The sequence below is a fragment of the Thunnus thynnus genome, chromosome 5, assembly GCF_963924715.1.
Source record: "Thunnus thynnus chromosome 5, fThuThy2.1, whole genome shotgun sequence".
Taxonomy (NCBI): Eukaryota; Metazoa; Chordata; class Actinopteri; order Scombriformes; family Scombridae; genus Thunnus; species Thunnus thynnus.
The window spans coordinates 15,452,370-15,476,841 of record NC_089521.1 but is presented as its reverse complement, the minus strand read 5'-3'; the positions used below and the strand labels follow the sequence as shown (position 1 = coordinate 15,476,841).

General features: G+C 41.8%; 1 protein-coding gene across 2 annotated transcripts in view; it reads right to left on the bottom strand.

The window, feature by feature from the left end:
• The window catches only part of wwox (WW domain containing oxidoreductase), a 138,884-nt gene that overhangs the window by 21,026 nt on the left and 93,386 nt on the right, over positions 1–24,472 (bottom strand). Inside the window, exon 9 of one of the 2 annotated variants that reach the window (XM_067589502.1) lies at positions 11,467–11,558. The exons of the other annotated variant lie outside the window; for it this stretch is intronic. Within the exon in view, the coding sequence (XP_067445603.1) occupies positions 11,499–11,558 (60 nt within the window). The 3' untranslated portion in view covers positions 11,467–11,498. Of the gene's footprint in view, positions 1–11,466; positions 11,559–24,472 lie in introns of those variants that run through there. 2 annotated transcript variants of the gene reach the window in all.

The following is a 24,472-nucleotide window of genomic DNA, read 5'->3' as shown; positions in this document are numbered from 1 at the left end:
TGGCACAACACCACAAGCCCCCTATCACACACACACACACACACACAGTTGTGTTTCCATCACTTCAGAGGACATTACAATGACTTACATTCATTTTCTGGAGACTTATCCTAACCTCAACCGTAACCACCACATGCCTAACCCTAACCCTAGCCCTAACCTTAACATAACCCTAAACTAACCTTAACTTTAAATCAAGTCTTCACCCTAAAATTAATGATTTACGTTGAGGGGATCTGCTTTTTCTCCTCCTCGTTTCGTCCTCTCCCCTCATCTCCATACATAACACCCCCATCTCCTTCTTTTCCTCAGTTCCCTCTATCAGCATCCGTCCACCCTCAGAGCACCCACTTATTCCTCCACTCCTCCTCCTCTCCTCCCATCACAACAGACCCTTCTGCTTCCTCTCCCCAGCCACTCCTCTCCTCCACCCCTCCGTTCCTCCGAACTGGATTAAAAGTACTTTTCATTACCCGTGCAGGAGATATGGCACTTAAAAATCACACCATTATCATTTTTCACCCAGCAAACAGCACACACTCTCACAGAGACATAATTACCACACCCTGTCATACCAGAGAGATGGAGGCTGCTGATTTCCAGCCAGGCCGTGTGTGTCACTCCGCATGTGTGTGTGTGTGTGTGTGTGTGTGTGTGTGTGTGTGTGTGAGTGTGTGTGTGTGTGTGTGTGTGCGTGTGTATAAGAAACTGCTGCCTGTCCGCCTGCCTGCCTGCTTCTCTTATTGATATTAAAAGCGCTGCATAAACGAGTGTTTAAAATGACTGTCAGAGGAGGAGAGAGAGAGGATCCACTCCAATCACAAACTGCAGCACACATCACTGGATCTCTTTCCCAGCTTGGCACATGGTAATGGCCTGGAATAACAGAATACTGCCGGATGATTCCCATTCCCACATTCCAAGTTTTGCGAGGCTGCAGAGACAGCAGTTGAAATGAAAGGGAATGAGTGATAGAGCTCGCTTTATCCAGTCAATACTTAACACATAATGAATTGGAAGTCATATGATGAATTGGATTTATGGCGACGCTTGTTCTTAATGGCTGAAGTGCTTCAAATTGTGAGGCTGGCGAGGGAAGGGGGACCCGACTCATTCACACTAATATTCATTTAGGAAGCTGGTCCTCATCTAACAGTTAGACCGGTTCTGCAGGGGCCATGCCTTCACTCACAGCATTCACAAGGGGGTGTTAAGTATATACGTGTTTAAAATACTCCCTGCACCCCTAAGACATTCATCACAGTGACAACACTGCGTGGCGGCCTCCCAATATCACTCCGCAGGGGCCTGCCGTTGGCCTGTCACAGGAATGGGTGTCTATAATTATGCCTGTAGATAAAGCAGGGACAAACGTGGGTCCTGCATGATTAACTGGGTTGCTGTTTGATCACATTTGACTAATTTGTGGCATAAATCTTCAGGCTGGCGCCCCTGCTAGAGACCATTAGCCCTGACACTGACACCCCTGACACACACACACACGCTCAACACTCATACCTTTTAGAGGAACAGCAACAAGGAGGGGTGTGCTCTTGGCCTTCTGTTGGCTGCTGTGTCCGTGGGGAGAAAATGTGAAAACAAAATACATATACTTGCTAACAGTTTCTGGTAACATCAATTCCAAAACTTTATCTGCATGAAGTCAGGGGTGGTGAGGGAATGGGGGTGTAGGTGGGAAGGTGGGACACCTAAGCACTGTAGAGAGAGAAATGCAGGTGTACTGGATTATAATATTAAGTAAACATGAGCTCTGAGGTCTAATTATGACACAGGGGAGGTTAGAGAGCGAGAGAGCGAGAGAGTGAGAGAGAGAGAGAGACAGAGAGAGAGAGAGAGAGAGAGAGAGAGAGAGAGAGAGATTCAGTACTGTGTGGTTGAGTGGATGCTGAAGCCAGCAGAACCAGCCTGGTCATTTGTAAACAGGTAACGATGCAGGCCAGGTGTATGAGCATATGTACCAATGAGCAGGGGAGGAAATGGGGGAGAGGGAGGGAGTCAGAGGAGAGAGGGAAGATGGGGGAAGAGAGTGGGAGGAGTGGAAGGAGGATCTAATTAGGGTAAATTTACAGTGCCCTGTGCCAAACAGCTAAAATGGCCAACTGGGCACAGAGATTTATTACTGGGTTAAATTAGGTTGTCTGGTGAGGGTTAGTAAGACCACCTGCAGCTGTCAATTGTCACAATGATTATTATAACTGTGAAGGACAACAGTGACACAACACCAGCCCACAAACACATTACAAGTGTAACAGTGCATTGTTACAGATGCAAGCTTGTGAAGAGAAACCAATATTCTTTTGTGTTTAGGACAATATCAATTGAGTCAAGTGAGTGATTAAGAATGATGCTTGAACCCATTTAGCATGAATCAATGAACCTCTGGACAGAAGGTTTCCAGAGCGAGGAGCCTTTGCCTCCATTTGCATCAGTATCCTTGATCAAATCTGCAAGGTAAACAGGTTTAAAACCTGATGGGGGATATTAAACTTGCAGATTGAGCCTGACTCCCCCCTCCCCAGGCCTGTCTGGAGCTTGGGGCTGAGGTTTGGGCCTCTGTATTTGACTCCGGCTGCTGAGAGCAAGGACGTGGCACAGCGAGCCAGCCCTGAGCAGCCATACTTTCATGGTCGGTTTCCATTTAAATATCTGACTGACAGGGAACATGGCGCCATTAAGGTGTCCCGAGGGCCCGGCACGGGAGGAGGAAATGGGCAGATAAAACCCCCCAGGGGAGAGGAGGGGGGTGAGAGAAGGGCCACGCTGACTACAAAGCCTTTAACAGTGGGACCTGCTCTTAAAACTGTATAGGCATCACTCCATCCATTCAGTCCTCCGTCACTCCACACCCAAAACAACCTTGTCTCTCTGGAACAAAAGCAGGATTTATCTAGCATGACTTACGGCCCCTACCTGATTTTCTTACTCTGTAGGCAGTATGAGGTCATATAGCATTTGTGAGTGCACATGAGTGAGTGTGTGTGTGTTCACATAAAATAGTAAAAGATTCCTCCAAGCCCCTACTGAACAGTAACTCTCAAACATTTAATACCCACAGTACTATGCCTGAGGGGCACCAGAGCTCAGTTAACATGTTGCACACAAAAGCAACAAGAGTTGTTGTTGTTTTCAAGACCGGTCATCATACCAGTGGGCCCTAATATCAACACACCATGTCTTTGTCTTGTCAATAACTTGATAATTGATTCATTGTTTCAGTCATTTATTAAGCTGGTTCCAGCCTCTCAAATGTATGAGTATGAGTATTTTCTGGATATTTTAAATGTATATATATATATATATATATATATATATATATATATATATATATATACACACACACACACAAAATACAATGACACAAATGATACATTAATTAATCATTCATTATCATAAGTTGCAGCCCTAATTTGATGATTTACATTAAAGAAAACATTAACTTCCACAAGAATGAATATTATTGTATTTATTCTTCTATATTGAGGCTCTTTTTTAAATTTTTTTTTATTGTTTTATACAGTGATTCAATTTCAATTCAATTTTCTCAATTCAATTTTATTTATATAGCACCAAATCACAACAAAATTCATCTCAGGGTACTTTTCACATGGAGCAGGTCTAGACCATACATAATAGTGTCACTGTATTATAGTGAAACAAAGGAAGAGAGATGGGGTATGACATGCAACTAAGGTCCACTGCCAGATTCAGGGATGTTGCGGTTATGTGGAATGTGTCTTAACCACAAGCCTACTGGGATGCACCAAAATTAAGGCTCTTTCAGGGAAATGTGTCCAGTGTCTTTCCGACACCATATGTATTTTATAGCAGACATGTTTGCAACTGTAATACAAAAGTATATGCTCTTTACCACCTTGTCTTATTTTCAAACTCACAATCTTGTCATGGTTGGTTTGGACCTCGGTCTTGTCTTAGTCTCATCTGAGTCTTGGCCACAAAACTAGTGTTAACTATGCTGAGAATCTTAGAGATGCTGCCAGGCCTAGAGGTTAAGTGGCTGTTAGAAAGGCTGAAACACAGCAGCAAATGGCTCTGACACACAGACACAAATGAGCAAAGCCAGCTAGCCAGAAGGCTGACCAGCCAGGCAGGACAGTGGCACCATGAAGACTGGGAGAGAAAGGGGGGAAAGCGAGGGAGAGAGGAGGATTGTCTGCCAGCGATATACTTTTACCTCCTCACTTCCCACAATTCAGCTTTCAGAGGCTGCACCACACCCCTCCTCCTCCCTTCGTGCCACCGTCCATACTGCCAGGCCCAATAAGGGTCAAGTCCCTGCCTTCCTCTTAAGGACCTCATTTGCATCCCGCCGGCAAACAGCCAGTCAGGGCTTGTTCAAAGGGCCTGCTAATCCAATCAGATTGCTCATCTGTGAGGCCTTATCGCCACGGACACCGGCATCTGCGGGAACCACATCACAGGGCATCACACGGTTGCTAGTTGTGATTGGTGGAGACAGAGAGTCAGAGGGAAGTAGGCATCACAAGGCTTCAACGCAGCTCGGAGTTAGCCAGGAGTGACAGTCGGAGAGCAGGGAAGGCTTAAGCAACACTTCCCATGTTATGACTGCTGCCCCAGGAACGACACGGTTACATATTGGGTGTGAAATACGAATTAGGCCGGTAGGATTTCATCTTTATCTACTGTTGAGCACAGCACAAGAGAAATGTGTTGTGTATCAACAGTACATGAATAAGATCAATTAAGAAAAGTCCAAAAATATAACATACCTTTTTGAGGGCAAGGGCATTTTGGGGCCAGAAACATGAAAACAAAAAAATAATTGGATAACGTCTTCTTTATTTTTTTAAAAGAAAACAAAAGACACCTTGAAAAACACAAACAAAAGGCACAGTATAAAATGAATTAATGAGTATAAGAACTGATGTTTATGCCCTTCAGCCCCAAAGGGAGGCAAACAAACCTTGCTTGTGTAGGTTAATGTCTAACTTTCAGCACACACACACATACACACGGATACATTTCACCAGTACAACAGCAGCCACAGGAGTAAAAACACAGTTTGTTCATTCAGGTATATAAGCTACAGAGGTGATCTGGCGAATGACTTTGCATCTAGGGAGATGGCTGGACATAAAGGGACATAGGGGGGACATAAAGGTACAAGGGGACAGAGAAACCAACTTGGCCGTCCTTGCACACAATCCCACAGAGACCACAGTCCCATCCGTCTCTCCTTTTCCATTTCTGCTCTTGCTATTCTTCTATTTTTCCAACTCTCCTCTCTCCTCCCCCTACACTCCTGCTCCTTCTCTACCTCCGTCTACTGCCGTCTGCCCTCCGCCATCCCTCCTCCTTCTCCCCGCCCCCGACTGTCTCGCCCTCGCACTTGCTCTCGACCCTGCTGGTGTCACTATTAGCAGCATCACACTGGGATCACATGGCTGCTGAGGTATGGAGGCCGAGTCAATGGAGCGTGGCACACAAAGACGTCCATATTCCCTCATCGCCACCGCTTGCTCCTACTCCCTCCTCTCAATAATTCTCTCTCCCGCCTTTTTCCCATCCCTTCCTGATCATTAGTTTGGAATGAAGCCAGATTGGATTTAACTAGCAGGACTAACTGTATTTTTTTCAATACATCACTTGCTGTATGTTCTGCTCCTCTGTAGCAGTTCGGCACATTCAAAGCCGCATGTGCATTTAAACAAAACCTTCTTGAAACTCAAAAGTTAAAAAAAATATATATAGATGACTCCTCTTAATGGTTATTAGCTGTCATATGACTTTTAAAACAATGGCTATGTCAATGTGTAACAGAACCGCAGTCTGTCGGTTCTGTGACCTGCTCTTTGTCCCAGCCTTGACAGACTATTAGACTTGGAGCAAGGAGTCAGAGAGGTGAGACAGGCGAGAGGAGGAGGCAGAGGTGGATCTATAACAGCTCTCCAAGCAGAGTGCTGCTCCAGGAGAGGCAGCTATGGATTCTACCCATCCCTCTCTTTTCTCTTACGCTCTCCTCTTTTGTGTCCAAGTGTGTATGGCTGTATGTGTGCAGTATGTTTGCAAGTGTATGTGTGTGTGTCTGCAGCCCCTGCGTGTGATAAGCCTCTGGTAGTAGAGGTCCTGTGAGGGACCTAAGGCCCTGTTCTCCTGATTAGTCATTTATCAGGCCTGGCAGCCCAGACCCACCATAATCACTCTTCTCTTACCCCTCCTCCTTTTCCACCGCTGATCCCCCTCTATCCCTCCAGATCTCCCCTGTATCCACCTCTACAACAATGCTCTCCATCCCCCCAACACCAAAGTCTATATAGAGGTGCATGTACATGCCTATGCAACCTCTACCTACCTGCCTCTATCCAAGCTGCACCCACTCCATCCACATTGTCCTCTACTCACTTTGTCTGAGTGTTTCTTGCCAGGAGCCCCCCTTCCTTCTCCTCTTATTTAACTCCAATGCAGTTTCTCCCCTTGTCTAACTGTGTTGTACTTGAGTTAAAGAACCAAATCTGCAGTTAAGGACAAATTTTCAATTTTTCTGTTTGAATTTCATGAACTTGAGCTATTTAAAGCTGAAGAAAAAGAAGAGGGATGTATGATGAGAGGAAGATGGGAGGGCAAGTGTCTTCCAGAGCAGCAGGAGGACCTCCCTATCAACCGGCGCCACATTCCCTCGTCCTGCCATGTCAACAGAGAGGGATTAGGGTACCAGACGTATTGAGGAGGCCAAAATGAGTTAATGCAGTTAACCAGCTGCTTCTTCTCAACCTGTCTTCCCTCAGTTGGGAGAAATTGGAAAAGCTGTCTAGCCAAGGAGAAGGAATGTAATCTGGACTATGCAGACCGGAGGATGCAGACACATGAAAGGGCTGTCCTCCTGCTTCCCATGCCTCTTTTCTCTTTCCTTCACCCTTCCTTACCATCATTCCCGCTCTCCTTCCCTATCTCTCTGAGAAAGGGAGGGGTGTAGAAGCAAGAAGGAGAGAAATGTGGACAGGAAAAAAAAGAACATATACAGAAGAGGCTGAACCCAATATTGGGTTAAAAGAAAAAAAAAACAAAAAGCAAATAAAAAAAGGGAAACTGAGGATAAAAAGGGGATGTATAGATATGGGGAAAGAGAACAAAGCAAGCGTGTGTGTGTGTGCATGTGTGTGTTATTACAGTGCATGACAGCTGTTTGAACCCCCAGGGAGATAACAGCTGGGACTCCAGCACAAACACACACCCCTCGACATATCCCTCACTTCATTTCTGCTTAACCATCTCCATATCCCTCCATCCCTGGCCTCATCTTTTCCTCCAGCTTCTCTCTCCATTCATTTAATTTTCATTCCCCCATTCAAACCCCTCCTCTTGTTTTCTTGCTGCCTATTCATAGGCTGTCAATTCCTTTTTTGTTTTTTTTCTCTATCATGTTTTACATTCTTTTTATTTGTCTCAAACTGATAACATAGTATGGAAAGCAAGTAAAATGCAAAAGTGTTAACGGATGGGTTTTCTCTTTAAATGTGCCTTCATTGAATTTATTTCTTTTAATTTATTTTTTAATCATTTTTGAATATCATTCTGCTTAGCTCTTGCTTAGGTCTATTCGAGAGAGAAAAATTACTTTGATCTCCTTTAATAAGTCTACATGTAAACAAAGCCAGCGGTGGGGTGACACAGTTTAAACCGAAGGGTGTCACACTATAATTACAAACTGGGCCTTTAACCACACCTCTCCCCCACTGACTGTGTCTCTTTACAGAGCAGTCTGCGTAATAGGAGCTCTCTTATAAAACACAGTGCCGTGTCACACACACATTACTCAGCCCACCGCCCCTTTAAATGATCTAAAGATGTATGAGGCCATCTGTGGGCCGCAATTAAATACCAACCCCTTTAATTCAGCTGCATGCTACATTACCGCCCACTGTCCAAAGCCCTGTAAGACCAGTCACGGGATTTGGTGAAGTCACGCAATTAAGTACAGCAGAGTAAGTAACACTTCAAGAACATGCAGTATTAACAAATCATTTTGAGTTTTAAAGTCTTATTTTCCTTTCAACAAGTGACTGACTTGCTCATTATAAGGAGACGCAAATTTTCACTTGTAAAATCACAAATTAAAATGTCAGATTAAAGTCCATTCAGCAAAGCAGGAGGGGTTAAATGACAAAATAATTCCTGATGTTTCCTTACATCCATGAGCATCTTATACATGAATCACTTCTTCTTCCTCCGCTCGTTTAAATCACTTATTCCTGTTCTCCACCCCTCCACTAGCAATCAGCAAAAGAGCTTCATTAAATGAGTCTGCTGTTGAACACATGCTCTGGCTTTCTCTTATTTCATATCACTCCCATCTGATTGCCTTTCATTGTCAGACCCATAAAAGTGTCTCTCTGCTCATCCTGTATCTCCTCTAGCTTCTTAAGGAATCTAAAAGAGACCATTCCCCGACTCTCTGTCTGTCTCTCCTTCATTTTTTCACTCTTTCTTCGTCCGTCACAATGTATTCCTCTGCTAAATTGTCTCTACCCACATTGCCATTCCACGTCCATTGACTGCACCGGCCTTGTCTCTGAGCACTAATTGTCTCATTCTGAGGACTTAAGGATGCTAGATGGGCGCTAGAGACAGACTGTGAAACTAGTGTGTGACTGGCAAATTACATCCTTGGCCTTTCTATGGTTGGCAAAGACACTTAATAAGCTGTGAATGTGTTCAACAGCTAGGTGAATAGTTCACTGGCTCCACTGTTGAATCTGAATAGCTCTGAAAGATGCTGCTCAGGGTGTGCGCTCATGTGTGTGTTTTTGTGTGTGTGTGTGCGTTCAGTGAGGTGCTGTTTGTATTCTCAGTGCAGTCGACCCGGCGTTCTTCCCAGTGACAGGATCGGGGCAGATCAGCATTCACTTACAGAACAACTCACCTGAAGAAAAACTCTCCTCTCAGTACGTCGCCTTTTTCTCTGTCTGCTCTCTCTCTCTCTGACTCCTCTGTCTCTGACCCAGACAGAGATCCCCCTGAGCTACTGTACTCAGCTCTCCCTCTCCCCTTTCTCTTTCAGTTTTCGCCTATCTGTCTCTTTTTATATCATGCTCTCTGTAAAGATACCCTGTGGGAGGGCAGTATCTAACAAACAACTGCACACAAGTGACTGAACATGTTCGCACTGATATTCACACAAACACACTCGTATCACCTGCAACACTACCTTCCACTATAGTTTTCACTGAGACCAGTGACGGGAATAAAAGATTCTCCCGCTCTATCCCTCTTTCTCTTTCTCACACACACATACACACATGCACACACACAGACAAGAACCCAACCAAATGCTCTATTTTCTGCCACTGTGTGGTGATTTATGGAAGGTGTTTCTCACAGCAGGCAGATAGTGCTGTTTGGAATGCTTCATTTCATAAATCTATTCTCCATTCTCCTTTCTCTGCATCCCCTCCTTCGCCTCCTCTCTCGTATTTCCTCTTTACTCCCCTGTGCAGGACTCCCTCAGCCTCTGTTGACACACACTGTACGCTGTATGTGTCTGTGTGTATGTGTGTGTGTGTGTGTGTGTGTGTGGATGAGTGAGTGAGAGTATGGATGGGGAGGGGAAAGAGAGACATAAGTAGGCTTTGTCTGCAGTCGGGGTAATGATGCAGGAACAACCAGAGCCCCTGCAAAAACCCCGTTCTCCTGGGGTCTCTCTCTCTCTCTCGCTTTCTGGCTCTGACTCGACTTTCTCCCTCTCCCCCCATTCACTCCCACACACACACACACACAAACATTTGTGCACGCACACACGGGCATGCTTGACACAGAGTCAAGCAGCGTTATGTTGTGTAAACAAAAGTGAGACATCAACTGAGATCCAACTCCCCAATGAAGCCACACATCCGACTAATAAACACACACATTAATAACTCCACTTGATATAGCACCTTTATCAACACAAATGCACACACACACACACACACACACACACACACACACAGGGAAGAAAAAACAGCAGTGTCTTAGGAAAACAGAAGAGGGGTTACAGTACAGATGTTGGGAATAATAATACAAGGCAAACAGAGAAACAAAGTGATACCTGTTGGAATGTACACGTTATTCTGTTGATAGCAAGTGAAAAATGGTTGATGACACTAGAAGGTGTCGTTGCTGTAATTCAGATTGTACATTTTATAAACCACAGTAGAGAGCTGAATTCCTGACATCGCATTTAACCTGCAATTGTCTAGGACTTATGGGAAATGGTGTCATTAAATGCAGCTAAAAACAGAAACATGGAATAAACAACAGACTGTTATATGGACTGAATCACATGTCATACTGTTGAGTAAGGGTATGTTCTAGGGCTGGATTTTTAGTAATTTGCATTATTACAAATGTCAGTGTGATTTTTAACTTGACTTTTTCTTACTTCTGTAACCAAACCTGGTTTCACGCTGGCTCTTTATAGGTCTGGCATGTTATAGACAATCTACTAAATACACAAGATAAGCAAAATAGCAAAGATTAATATGTATGCATATGTAAAAAATTGCAATATCTCACAGAAATTGTAATTATTACAAAACTCGGCAAAGACTATAAAGTCCAGTGAGTCACAAACACATGATATGTTGTTTACTTGAATTAGTACATATACCATCACATGAAAAGGAGCATAAGCCCAATCTAAGCATGCAGTTATTTGTGGTTGTACTGTGCTGTTTAAAGCTGCTGCAAAGACTGATGGACATGTTGTTTGTAGTACTGTGGCTAAGACAGGCAGCCTCCACAACAGTGTGTGAGCTCTGTGTTCATCATGACTGTGGGTCATCAGATAGCGGTGATGGCGAACATGGTGGAAAAACACTCCTTAAAAGCACAACTCTACAGCTGCTGCAGGGTGAGTGTGTGTGCGAGAAGAAAGAGGAAGAAAACGGGGAAGGAGAGCGAAAGAGATGGGGGCCACAGTGTAGATAAGGCAGTCTTGTTCCTTATTTATGTCTTATTATAGCTACAGCGGGGCCAGGCCACAGACACAGTCACCGGGGACACAATGATGAACTACTCGACAAGACAGCCTGCTCACTCCTGGGAAGACACACTCCCTCTATTCCCCACTCCTCCACTCCTTCGCCTTCTTCTTTAACACTTCCCTCTCCCACCAGTCTCCTGCTTGTTTTTAACCCTTTTCTCCCCCTTTCCTTTCGCCAACCTCATTCTGTCTCTGTCCCTCCTCCACCTACAGATACCCTCTCTACTGTATCCGGATTCATCTAAACCCCTCCCCTGCTTTCCCCTATCATCCTTTCCCAGTCTTTATGCAACACACAGAGCAGAGAGAACGCCAGTGTAAACAGGGAGTAACCCAAAGGTGTTGCAGTCAGGTGGAATGGCAGGCAGGTGACACGATTAAGACATCCCCTCTCTCTCTCTCTCTCTCCCTCCCTCGTCTCCCTCACGCACACACACACAGCATACCTTGCTCTTTCCTCCTACACTCCCTGTTGTTTCTAATCCTTTCTCTCTCTCTTTCTCTCTCTCTCTGTCTCTCTCTCTCTCGTGGGGGTGACCTGCAGAGGTGGATGTGACTGAGCTCATTACCTGCTTTAATGAGAAGACAGCACCACTGAGACAGCAGCTGCAACTTACCTGAACACTGCACACACTCATACACTCACAGGAGAAAGCATGTAAATACCTGATACTAACTACTGAGACAAGCAAATGTACTTGATTATACCTCAGAGAGAGACAGACTCAAAGTGAAAAGGAGATGAAGGAGAGGGAGGTGTGTAAAGTCTCTCAGTCTTACTGTTGATACCACCGACTCTCTGATGTATCTTAGTTGTTGTTTTACGGAATTACCCTTGTACCAACATGCTCTTCCTGTGAGTAAAGCTTTTTTTTTTTGCCTGGTTCAGGAAAATTAATGTCTATGTGCGCAATACAATCCATCATAGACTGAAAGCAGAGGTCATTCAGGAAATGATAGCAGGCAAGATAGGCTTCTCCTCCATGTGCACACACAGATGGAGAGGGAGAGAGTGTGTGTGTAAGGAGGATATACTGTAGAAACATGCATAGGATCATTGAATCGCTAAACCTTTCTCTCATTTTGCTCTTTGACTTTGGTAAGTTAGAGAAGTTAAGAAGAAGCTGTAGAAAGTTGTGTATTTGAGCATGAGACCAGGGCTGGGTATCTTTTGTAATTTTTTTGTGTATTGTGCCGTTGGGATACCTCAAGTTTCACTAATTATTTACAATGTAAGACCACACACTGGCTGCATCTTTTTGCCTATAATCTCAGAATGATGCGTGTAAACTCATCAGGATACGCCAATGTCCTATTTCCAGGCGTCGACACACGTAAACTCTTCAGAACGCTTCCTGGCTACTGTTACCATGACTACTTCTTTTGTTTATATGACGCATTCTGTGTGTGCTAAAGTGACGCCAGAGGTAGACCGATAAATCAGACTGGCTGATATAACAAGAAATTGTACTACGGAAATGCTGAAGATGATTTTTTGTTTTGTTTTAAGTTTCTAGTTTTTCATTTATTATTATTCATTTATTATTTATTATTTCATTTATTTAATGCCAGAAAGGATCCAAAAAATTCAACCCAAGGCCCTACTTTTGTGATTGTCATTTATTTCTTGTTTATTGACTGCATCATCAACTTGGTATGTACAGCATGTGTCCATCCTGCTGGTTATTGATGAATGACTTACGTGTAAAACCTCAAATTATATACAGTATATATAATAGTACTGCCATCAGTACATACAGGTATGACTGTCATCATGTCCCCGAGCTGCATTCTCTTGTGGGGAATCATGGGGGTCAAGGCCACACACACACACACACACACACACACACACACACACACACGTACAAACCAGCACTGCGCCCTTCTCATCCTTCCCTACATGTGACGTTGTTGACAGATTAATCACATGCATTAATTATTGACATTAACTTCAATGTGAAAAGCAAACATCCGTCACCCTCGCCCTGTTTTAAATCATTTATACCTCCCCTACATGGATAATCATATGGCTATTGATTAAGATACTTACGGCACAAGGGCGTATTGATAACACATACATGCACACAACTTTACATTCAAGATGAGCATGGTAGAAGGATGGATAAATTCAAATCCATTCAAAGTGGACACACATGTCGTATGAGCTTCCACAGAAACATACCTGCGTGCTAGTGAACACACTCACATACACACATAGAAATCCAGTTGTCCTCCATAAGGCCAAATCTGGTATTTTTGAACACTGTTTGAGAAGATGACATGGGAAGAGGGACATCTTGACATGGAGATAAAGACAGACAAAGACAGCTGTGCCATGTCCTAAAAATGGACAGATGAGGGTCTCTCTCTCTCTCTCTCTCTCTCTCTCGCTCACTCTTTTTCTCTCAGAGATGGAGCGAGGGGGTTTTATCTGTCTGACAGAGTGAAGGATGTGTGGTCAGGTTCTACTCTGATGCTCCTGTCCTTTTAGTAAATCAGCCTTCACTGTTGTCACCTGGCTGACCCATGGTCACACATCACTGGTGTCATTCTTACATGATGTCAAAGCCCCCTACACACACACACACACACACACACACACACAAACACACAAACAGGAGCACAGATCCAGATCATATAGTTTCCCTTACTTAAGTCAATGACAAGAAGACAAACGAACCGAAGTGAGTGAATGAAGAAACCACAGAGTAAAGGAATGACTTCTTATTCTAGTGCTGAGGTGTTGAGTTGATAATCATGTAATATTTCTCAATGTTTTCGATAATGTTTAGCACCAAAAAATGTCCCCCTGCTATTGGTAATACCTTCCACTTCACCTTAACAGAAGGTGTATTCAACATCAAAAGCTGTGGATAAAAACACCAGCTTGGTGATCAACTGTAGAATATTCCTACCAGTATCACTGTAGGGAAAAAAAATGATCAAGCACCAATAACTGTAAAAAACAAAAAAAAAAACCACATTACGAAAATAGTCTAGTCTTTTTTAAATTAAAGTAGAAATAGAGTTAATAAAATGAATCCACAGAACAAATACCAAGAAAACACAAATATCTACCTTTTCAGATATGTCGGGGTACAGAATAAATTGGACAAAGTCATCATTTTTACCCTGAAATGACCTGATAAGAAACATAACACTGCCCTCAGATATACCAGTGGTAAAACAATTTAAATATCTGGGCAATGAGATTTTTCCATCATTGCAGACCATTGTGAAAATCAACTTTGAGAACACCCTGTCTAAGATCACTTGTGATCTTGAAAAACAGAGAACACAGCCAAACTCTCTTCTATCTCATATATCTCTTATTAAAATGAAGGTGCTTCCAGAAATCAACTTTGGGACTTTCACTTCCCAACTTTAGGTTGTACCATTGGGCCTTCACATGGCGTCCTCTGGTCAGGTAGCATGATAATAAAATTGAGGTTGCACGGCATGTACTGGAGGAGAATCTAGTTATCCCATTGAAGTTGGATGATCTCTAATACCTCTTTAAATAAATGTAAACTTCGCTTTGGTCCCATTGTGTCTGACCTAATTGCAGTTTGGAGGGTAACAGAAAACCTTATTCTCTTGTCTTTAATAATGATGGATTGTTGAATGGCATGAGCCCAATTAAGTTTGGTCAATGCCGGCAGTGGTATGACAAGGGGATACATTCTTTTGGTAACATCTTTGGGGACAAGGGCCTACACTCTTTCGAAGACCTCGATCCAGTTTAATTTTTAATGTTCCACTTTTTATTTCTACCTACAGCAGAGGACAGCCATGAAGACCTATGGGGTCCCTTAGCAGGCTCCACTTAAAGAGCACTCATTGCTCAAAGTATTATTACACGAGACTCGGGGAATAAGAGGAATTGTCTCCAAGTAATATGGCTATATCCTGGAGAAAACATAGAGTATATCCCATTGCCAGTAAACTCATTATGGTGGGCAGATATCTCTGATCTTGTCCCAGGTTTTGACCAGGATAGTGTTTGAGATACAGTAAAACAGTCGTCCATGAACACTGACCATCAACAAATTCATTTCATCATCTCATTCACAGGACGTATATGACTCAATGTAAACTTCATAGTACAAAGCTTAAAGTTGACCCAAATTGTACACTATGCCATATACTGTAGGTGCAGTTGGTACCTTTTATCATATGATTTGGAAAATGCCCTGGTGTAACTGATTTCTGGAGAGTGGTGAAAGTAAATCTGTCCACCATATTAAACATATCTCTCCCCCTGTCCTCATCTGTACTGATTAAATGTCTTAAATATCTAGCACAGCTTCAATTACAAAAAGCTCAACAGTAGGTGTTTTTATTTTAATCATGATTCTCCCTCTCTGGTCCTGTTTCTATGTGAGTCTTTCTTAATTCATTGTTCCCTGTTTGGGCTTTATAATCTGTTTCTTTTACTAGTTGTTGTAGATATCTTTCAGTGTCATAATACTGGCTAAATATATAAAGGTTGAAGCAAGCTGCTTATTTCAGTACCATTTACATTATCGGTTATCACTTTATGTTCCTTACAGCAGATGTGTATGTATGTACAATATGTGTTTATGTAATGAGTATATGTTAACTTTTTTTAAGGTAGGTTGTGGGTAAGCTGTGTGTAGGTGTATGTATGTTTGTCTAGATGTATGTCTGGGTATGTATATTCATTTGCATTTATTATAGTGTCTTAGAGTGACTTCATATGTGTGCTTTTTGTGGGTCTGTCATATTATTGTTACACTTTACTGACCAGTCCTTATAAATACAATGTCTTGTTTTATTACTTCTATTCATTGCTGTATTGCTGATTGTATGTCTGCATTTATTCAGTTCAGCTAATAATAAAAATTTGATCACAAAACCAAAAAAGATTGTACTTTTTCAGATGTATTAAAATAGTCAAACCTGTACTTTTTCAAATAAAATTCTAAACAAAAAAGAGTTTAGAAAAGAGAAAAATACTCAATGATGAGAAAAAATTGCCACAGAAAAATGCATAATACAGTGTTTCTTCTTTAAGAAGCAGTAATGAAATACCCCATGTTTTATGACACTAAGACAATGACTTAAATCACAGGTAGATGAAAGTTTTAAATGTCTGAGTTATTTCTATTGCAGAGATTACATTATCTCTAAAAGTGCTCCTCAGACATCAGTAATCTATCCATGCTGCAGATTATCACAAAGATGGGAGAAGGTGGAGGGATCAATACCTCCCTCCCACAAGATCTATTGCTTTCTGATCGATTTCTCGCTCTGATCAGGCTCTCGGAGATCAACCGCACTTCCTGTACAATGGTACTGCAGTCTAAAGCCAGAGGAGAGGGAGGAGGAGGATACCCATTTCAGACGTAGCTTCCTCTAATTGCATGACATCACCACCTGTCTTTACATCATCACAAGTGTAGCAGGCAAGTTTCTGTCTCTTTAAAGCACGTTGCTGTGAATGTGAAAAACATAGATGAACTTAATATTATAGTTATGTTCACCAACTGAGAAGTGAATCAGTGCTGGTAAGTTAATCATTATACAATTATCTTTTTATCATCATTAAGAATTTGATCAATTAAGAAGATATTGACTGTTTGCGTGACATCGGTTCCTTCCATGTGGGTGTTTTCAGAAACAGAAACTTGCACTGAATTTTTATTCTTTCAAGACAGCTACACTGTTTACTGTGAACAACTGTGATCAGAGCCTGTGATACAGATGTGGGGCAAACAGGCACAGGCACAATCTAAATCTCATTAGGCCTCAAGAAAATACCATGAATCTGCACTAAGATGGAGCCATAACTGTGACCTGGCTTCTGCTGTCAGGGCCAGGAAGAGCAGACCAGATTGTAGATTCTGCAACATCTTCTTATTTTCTTCAAGACTTTTATAAACATCATCACTTTGTTTCTCTGTTCTGTATCTGATCCATTTTATTTTATTCTATTGCCATTTTAATTACCCTTGCTGTCAAACTTGTTTTATTTGATTTAAAAGGCCCCTGAAAACATATTTTCTCCATCAGCTTCTTTCTGTGAGCAATGCTAATCAAGATTTAACAACATTGGAATTGAAATCTGACGACAGTGGTTTAGTAGTTTGCTTATGTGTCCAGATCACCGTCAATCAAATCTGATCAAACCACCCTTTAGCACCCTAAAGAAGCAGATATGCCTTTTGAGTGTTAAACTCTCAATAAACAATAATTAAGCATGTTTTTTCTCCAGAATTTTAACTTAGAGTTTTGCGAATTTACTAATGAATAACACATTTTATAGAGAAATACTTTTTACAACAAAGTTTTCAGGAGCTTTAATTTTCACTCCATTCCTCTTCATATAATCATTTGTCATGTCTTTCTATATCTTGTTTTAATCTTGAAATATTGATGTTTATAAGTTTGTAATAATGTATGTATAAGTAAGATAAGATTTACCACAGAAACAAAAAGCAATTAAGAATCTTGAATGATAACCAATATTGTTAAAACTATAACTGTGCTAAAAGCCAAATCATGTTGAACTTAAAATAAGCCAGGCATGCATGATTAGTCAAATTCTTGCTACATGCTGTCTTAAGTGCAGCTACAGTAAAATGTGTATGTTCTGTGATTCATACAAACATTCATGTCTTTCTAACTTATTGTTTTTTAAATGGAAACAAATGAAAAGATACTGAATAAAGGGTCATTAATGAGAACATTAAAAAAAACTGTGATCGGTACACTGCCCACTACAACATGATGGTACCAGTCACCTACCCCCCACTCTTCTCATACTGTATGCATCACACAGGACACAGAGTCATATACACCCCCCGCCCGCACAGGGACCCTCCTCCTCCCCTGGGCTCTCCTCTGTGATTGGAATGAAAGGTAATGGTCCTGAAAGAGAAGAAAGGAGACTTTCCTCCACTCTTATCTCTTAACACCGACAGTCAGTGGAGCAAACTCTACACACACACACACACACACACACACACTGGGTTTCTTCTGTATGCCCACACACACATGCACAAACTGTATATCTGCTGCAGGATGATGGTAGAAATAACATTGGTTTAATTGTGAAACACATCAAAGGAAAAACACATCTCGCATGAGGCATTGCAGAGGATGAAAGAGTATAGTAATAGTAACAGTTTTGTCTCTTTGAGAGAATATACATAAAAAATCCGGAAAGATGTAATGCTAAACAGATACAAAGTAATTTAATAGGAAGTTTAAAATATTCATAAATATTGAATTAATCATTTATAATAGATCTTAAATTAACTGCCGTCCTTGAAGTATTAGATGTGAAGAGAGAAGCAAGAGAGAGAGAGAGTCTGTGATAGAGACTGAGAATGATAAAGAACGAGCCCTCTAGACATTTTTCCTTCCCTGTGCTAACATCTCCTCAGTCTAATGAATGAATATTCATTTTGATCCAGACACTGCTGCTCAACAAAGGCAGGGAAAGCCCTAAAACAGATATCGCTCTACTTCTGATGTAGCAACACCACTCAGAGAGCCGTCCTACTGTTCAGTGGAGATCAGTTTAATATTTATCCTACATGTGTGCTGTGATGATGTCTCAGATGGTGGAGAAGATGATATCAGCGATACACACAGGAATATTTGGACAACACATTTTGCCGTGAGCCATATGTGTGTTTTTACATATTCCTCTTTACATGTATTTGTGTGTGTGTGACTCTGTGTGGGACAGACGGTGAAGTTAAGGACAGCGAAGGCTGCTCTGATCACATCCTCACCGCTGTTCCCGCTGACGCAGCATCCTGCTACTGGGATCTAGCTGGTGACCTGAAACTACTCACTCACTTCCCCTGAAAACCCCTTGTGTTAGTGGAACATGTGTGTGCGTGAGAGAGACAGAGAGAGAGAGAGAGAGAGTGTGTGTGTGTGTGTGTGTGTGTGCATGTGTGTGAATAAAGGCTGAGTTGGCGTTCTGTGAGCCTTTCAGAGATAGCAGTGTCTTACAGTAGATTACAGTGGATCCCATCCATATGCCCACCAGGCTCAACAGGACCAGCTCACTATTCCTGTCTATCCCACAGCATAAGGAAGATAATAATGGACACACACACACACACACAAACATGTCCGTGCTGCATGAATACAGACACACACACGCACACCCTGAAAAACATGACTGACAACAGAGGGTGAACTCACTGACAACTGGATGTGGAGTAGCACTGTCGTAGTGTTACAGTAAAAACATGAATATTAGATCAGTTATCAGTGTTGTGGCTGTCAGTCCAAATGTGTACTGCATTCATCATAGCTCACACACTGATACACAGAGATGGAATCCTTCATCACACACACAAGGATACCATATCCCCCTCTTCCTCACACTACAAGGATATGAATGACATTCCTGTAGGGAGATGTCTTCATCCTGAACAAAAGGTGGGGTTCACTAGTGGAAGCAATGCACAGAGCAGCTGTTTTAAGTCAATTGGACACACATTGGTACAAAAAATTGAATTAATTCATTGTATACCCACAGAAAGTTAAATGATCATAAGCCATCCGTTTTTCAAACTCTGAAGAAGGTACAGTTACCAAAATGTCACCTGATGGAATAAAATCTGCACTGTAAACCAGTTCTTCTAAATTGTTGCTGTTTTCTTTGCAAATTATGATCAAAATCTTGATTAATTAATTTATCAATATCACAGTTTCACAGATCTTCTTATTTTTCTGTTTTCTATCATTGAAATTAATTGTATTTATTAATGTGACCTATTTGTTTGTTTTTATTGTGCTGCTCTGGTCATTTGTGACAGGCATAAGTCTTTATTTATGGCACTGTATAGACTGAATATTAAAAAGCCAAAAAAAAAAAGTCTTGATTGTTCATTGGAAATTGCAATAATCATTAGTTCCTAATTTGAGTAAAAACACCCTAACATTGACAAAACCATCTATGAGAAGAGAGTTTCAGGCAATTTCCAACACTTGTTATTGTGAGAAATATTCACAAAGGAGGATAATAAGGATTTTTTTTTTTTTGCAAGAGAACAAGTGGAAAAGAGTTAGAGAGAAGGAGAAACTTTGATGTCATATTCCATGACATAAGTTAAGTATGTGGTGCTGCGTGTGACAAGAAAACAAGAGGTGGGGCAAGAGGAGCTCAAGAGAGCAGAAAAGAGAGAGAGGGGTGAGGGCAGAGGGGTTAATAAGGCAGTGGGAATAATACGAGCGTTGGCAGCCCAGTGTGTCACTGCCTTCTAGCCCCCTGAAAGAGCAGGACACACAAACACACACACACACACACACACACACACACACACACACACACACACACACACACACACACACACACACACACACACACACACACACACACACAGCAGGAGAGAAGGACACAGACTGCTCAGTATGCAGCCCTGACATTGTCCACATCTGATACGGGACATTAGCCCCTAACTCCCTCCATACACCACTGCCCTTCACTTTATATTACTTTATGTTAATAGAAAAATATTACATACAACATCATTTGTCTTTGTTACCACGGCACCCCACAACTGATTTAAATGCATGTGTTTACCTCTACAGACAGGTGAAGACAGGGGGAAGGGTGGGTGACTGACTGTGTGTGTGTGTGTGTGTGTGTGTGTGTGTGTGTAATATGGGAGGGTACAAATGCACGCATCTCGTTCAGATTTATCGATCTTACCCACCTCTCACCAGCACCGAGCACTAACATATATATACAGTAGGTGTAGACAAGTGTGTTCGTTGCTGAGCAGATGAGCCTTGAGTGCGGGACCCTGACATCAACCTGCCATCACTCCAGGTCTATATTCAGTACTGGCTCTAATATAGAGGCTTGAGTTAAGAAACAAAAAAAATCCAAAACTCACTAAGAACACAGTTATTTTTAAAGTTTAATTTGTTTATACACCTTCATACGTATATACTTATATAAATTAGATCTGTATTAAATTAACTGTGATAAAACCAACATATTGTAGATCACTACACTGCATTAAATCAAAAGTGCATTTTTCTGCAATTTGAATACAGCAAAAAGACAGTAAAAGTAATTTAATTTCACTCAACTCTGGCAGGGCAATTTGGGTTTCTATTTAGACCAAACTGTGTTGATGGAATACATATCATATAGTTCATGTATGGAAAAACACACACACACAAAAAAGCTCCCTGTCAACTTTTGACATTAGCTCCCACATGAAGTGGGGATAAGACATCTGACAGACAGGTCGATGTCAGACTGTCTCACACCACAATGTCTCACTTGACATCCCTGACGTCCTCTCTGTCCGCATAGGCTCAACTTAGAAGCTTAGAGGTCACCTAAACCTGCCTGTCTGAGATTGTGTGTATGTGAGTGTGTGTGTTTGTTTGAACTGTTTGTCATTACCACATTCTCTGAGGGCTATCATCAGTGTTCCCATTAATCCATAAGTCAATGGATCAATGTTGGGCTGCGACTGAGCCTGAAAGCTCTCAGCCATATCGACCTGTCATTTAAAACCCTGATGATCACTGGACTTTAATGTAAATGCCACCTCAACATCCGTCAAACTAACAATTTACCTATATGGTATCTATCCACATACCTTAAGGAGGAGGAATCTTCTCTTGCAGATGAAGGGGCGTCCTCTCTTAAGATTTCAGAGATTATTATTCTGGGTTCAGAGGTGCAAGGACTTCATATCAGAGCTATATGCATGCCGTACTGTGAAGCTATTGATCTTGCAAGTGAGTAAATGTGGGTACATTGTCTAGCATGTAAATGGCATGGCATTAACAGAATGTGAGGGCCTTCTACTGTAAACGATTCTGCACTTTGTCATCTCCAGGATGTCAAAGCTCATACGTTACACTGTTAAAACACTCCCATAACTCTACCACCCAATACTAATGCTACAGCACACTAATATGCCAGTGAGTGCATGTGCATGTGTGTACTGGGCATGTATACTGCATGTGTGTGTGTGTTTGTTTATGCTATATATTGCTCAATCCCTTTAGTGCTGATTATGAAGGCGTAGATTGATAGTTGGCCTCGACATGGTGTTTAATCATATTGGCATTCCAAAAGCAAAGAAAAATGGCAGTTGTTATGAATTAGCATGGTGACATCATGCAGGGGTCATTCATTAGCTTTGGTTCAACTAGACTGAGAAACTGAAGTGAAGCCACTCCAGTAATATGAAGGGTGTGAACAAGGTCGATTGGAGATAAATTTTGGATGAGCGAGTTTGAGGCTGAGGTCCTTCAGCATCTGCCAGACAATGCTGAGGATGTTTTATGAGTCTGTGGCGGCCAGCGCTCTCCTGTTTGCTGTTGTGTGCTGGGACAGCAGGTTGAAGGTGGCGGACACCAACAGGTTCAACAAACTGATCTGTAAGGCTGGTGACATTGTGGGGGTGGAGCTGGACTCTCTGGCTGGTGGTGTCAGAGAGGAGGATACTGTCCAAGTTATGTGTCATCTTTGACAATTTCTACCACCCACTCCATGATGTGCTGGTCAAGCACAGGAGTACATTCACTGCAAGACTCATTCCGACGAGATGCACCACAGAGCGCCACAGGAAGTCATTCCTGCCTGTCACCATCAAACTTTTCAACTCCTCCTTCAGAGTGTCAGACACTCTGAGTCAATAGACTGGCCCTTTGGACTTCACCCCTGTCGGCAGCTTCATAAATGTATTTATAATTTATATTTCAACTGTGCAATACTGACTTATCAGTACAATAATGTTGTGCAATAATTCACCTATGCAATACTCTGGTGTATATGTATACTGCATTAATACTGTATATTTCAACTCATCTTTCTTATTTATTTATTTACACTATTTTTGTTCTTCAACACATTTACAGATCTCATTTCTCAGCCTTATTATTTACACTGTTGTTATATATTGTAGTATAATGCACATATTTTATATATGTCTTATTTTCTTATTTCTATTTTTCTTATAATTTCTCTATGCTTATATATATATATTTCTCTTCTTGAATATGAGCAACTGTAACATGACACAATTTCCCTCAGGGATCAACAAAGTATTTCTGATTCTGATTCTGATTGATCTTGTGTGATAAAACACAGTAAAACAAGTTGAAAGCAAGAGGTGAAGTCTATGACTACGAGAGAAAAACTGAATTCCTGACTAGGTTGTGGAAACATGTCTGTAAGCTGTCCGACATGCAGTAAAGAAAACCTCTTGAAGACAGGGTCTGTTCTGCAAATCAGATCCAAATATTTACCTGCTCAACATTTATAATAAACCCAAAAAACTGGTTGAACCACAACACAACTGGTGGAAATATAACGAGACTCCCCTCACAGAAAAGAATCTTTCACTTCGCACATTAAAGAGGTTTCCCCAAAGTGGCACAGCATTAATCGTACAACACTTGAGCCTTTCATAGGCTAGTGGGCATGTCCTGACTAATACAGATTTCTACAGCTATTCAATACTCATATGGACACAGAAGGAGCTCATGTCTCCCACGCCGGCTACACACACACACACACACACACACACACACACACACACACACACACAGACACACAGAATAAACGAAACAAGAAGACGACAGAGAAGATAGGATAGTGGGAGGAGGGTATAAGAGCTTGTGCTCATTACAATCAATTAGGGTCAAGTTGAGAGCAGAGCCGGGTGGTGAGAGGGGGAAGGAAAAGGGGAGGTAGCAGAGAGGAAGGACAAGGGTAGGGGGTGGCATCCTGGCAAATGTCGAAAGAGGGCCAATTAAAGTGAAAGCAGGGGGAAATATGAATGATTTAGTGCTTAAACACACACAGGGACACACATATCTGCGTAAAGCACACACATCCATTGAATATACTGTCAAGCTCAGTGTAATCCTACGGGAGCAGCATTGGTGTGTGTTTTGTTAGTTTGGACATGAAACCTAATAACTAAAGGATGAGTAAGTACATGAAAGGACATCTCAGACTCCCCCCAACAGACACTTTCAACTCTGCAGCCACTCATGCTGCACATTCACAGCTGGTTGACTATTACAGGAATTTCACAGTCAGGGTTGGAATCATTTCTACAGATTGATAAGAAAAGGGAGGAATTGACAATTTAAACTCAAATGATAATCCTCAAAGTTGTATGACCACCCTCAGTCATTGAGCTGGATTTCCAATTACCTAGACTAAAAGGCCTGAACAAGAGGCAACCACCTATAGCTGAGTGTTGAAGCCCATTTGAAAGTCTTTAAATGCAGTGCCTCTAATGACCAACAGATGCTGGCTCTAAGAAAAAATCTCCAACTTCAAAGTCGAATAGTTTCCACAAGAGGTAAGTTTCTATAGCTAATTCTTCTAATGTTTGTTCCAACCAACACATCTGCCTTGAACACATTGAGATAAATGGTCTGAAAGCAACACAAAGACTACATCAGTTTTTACTAGGA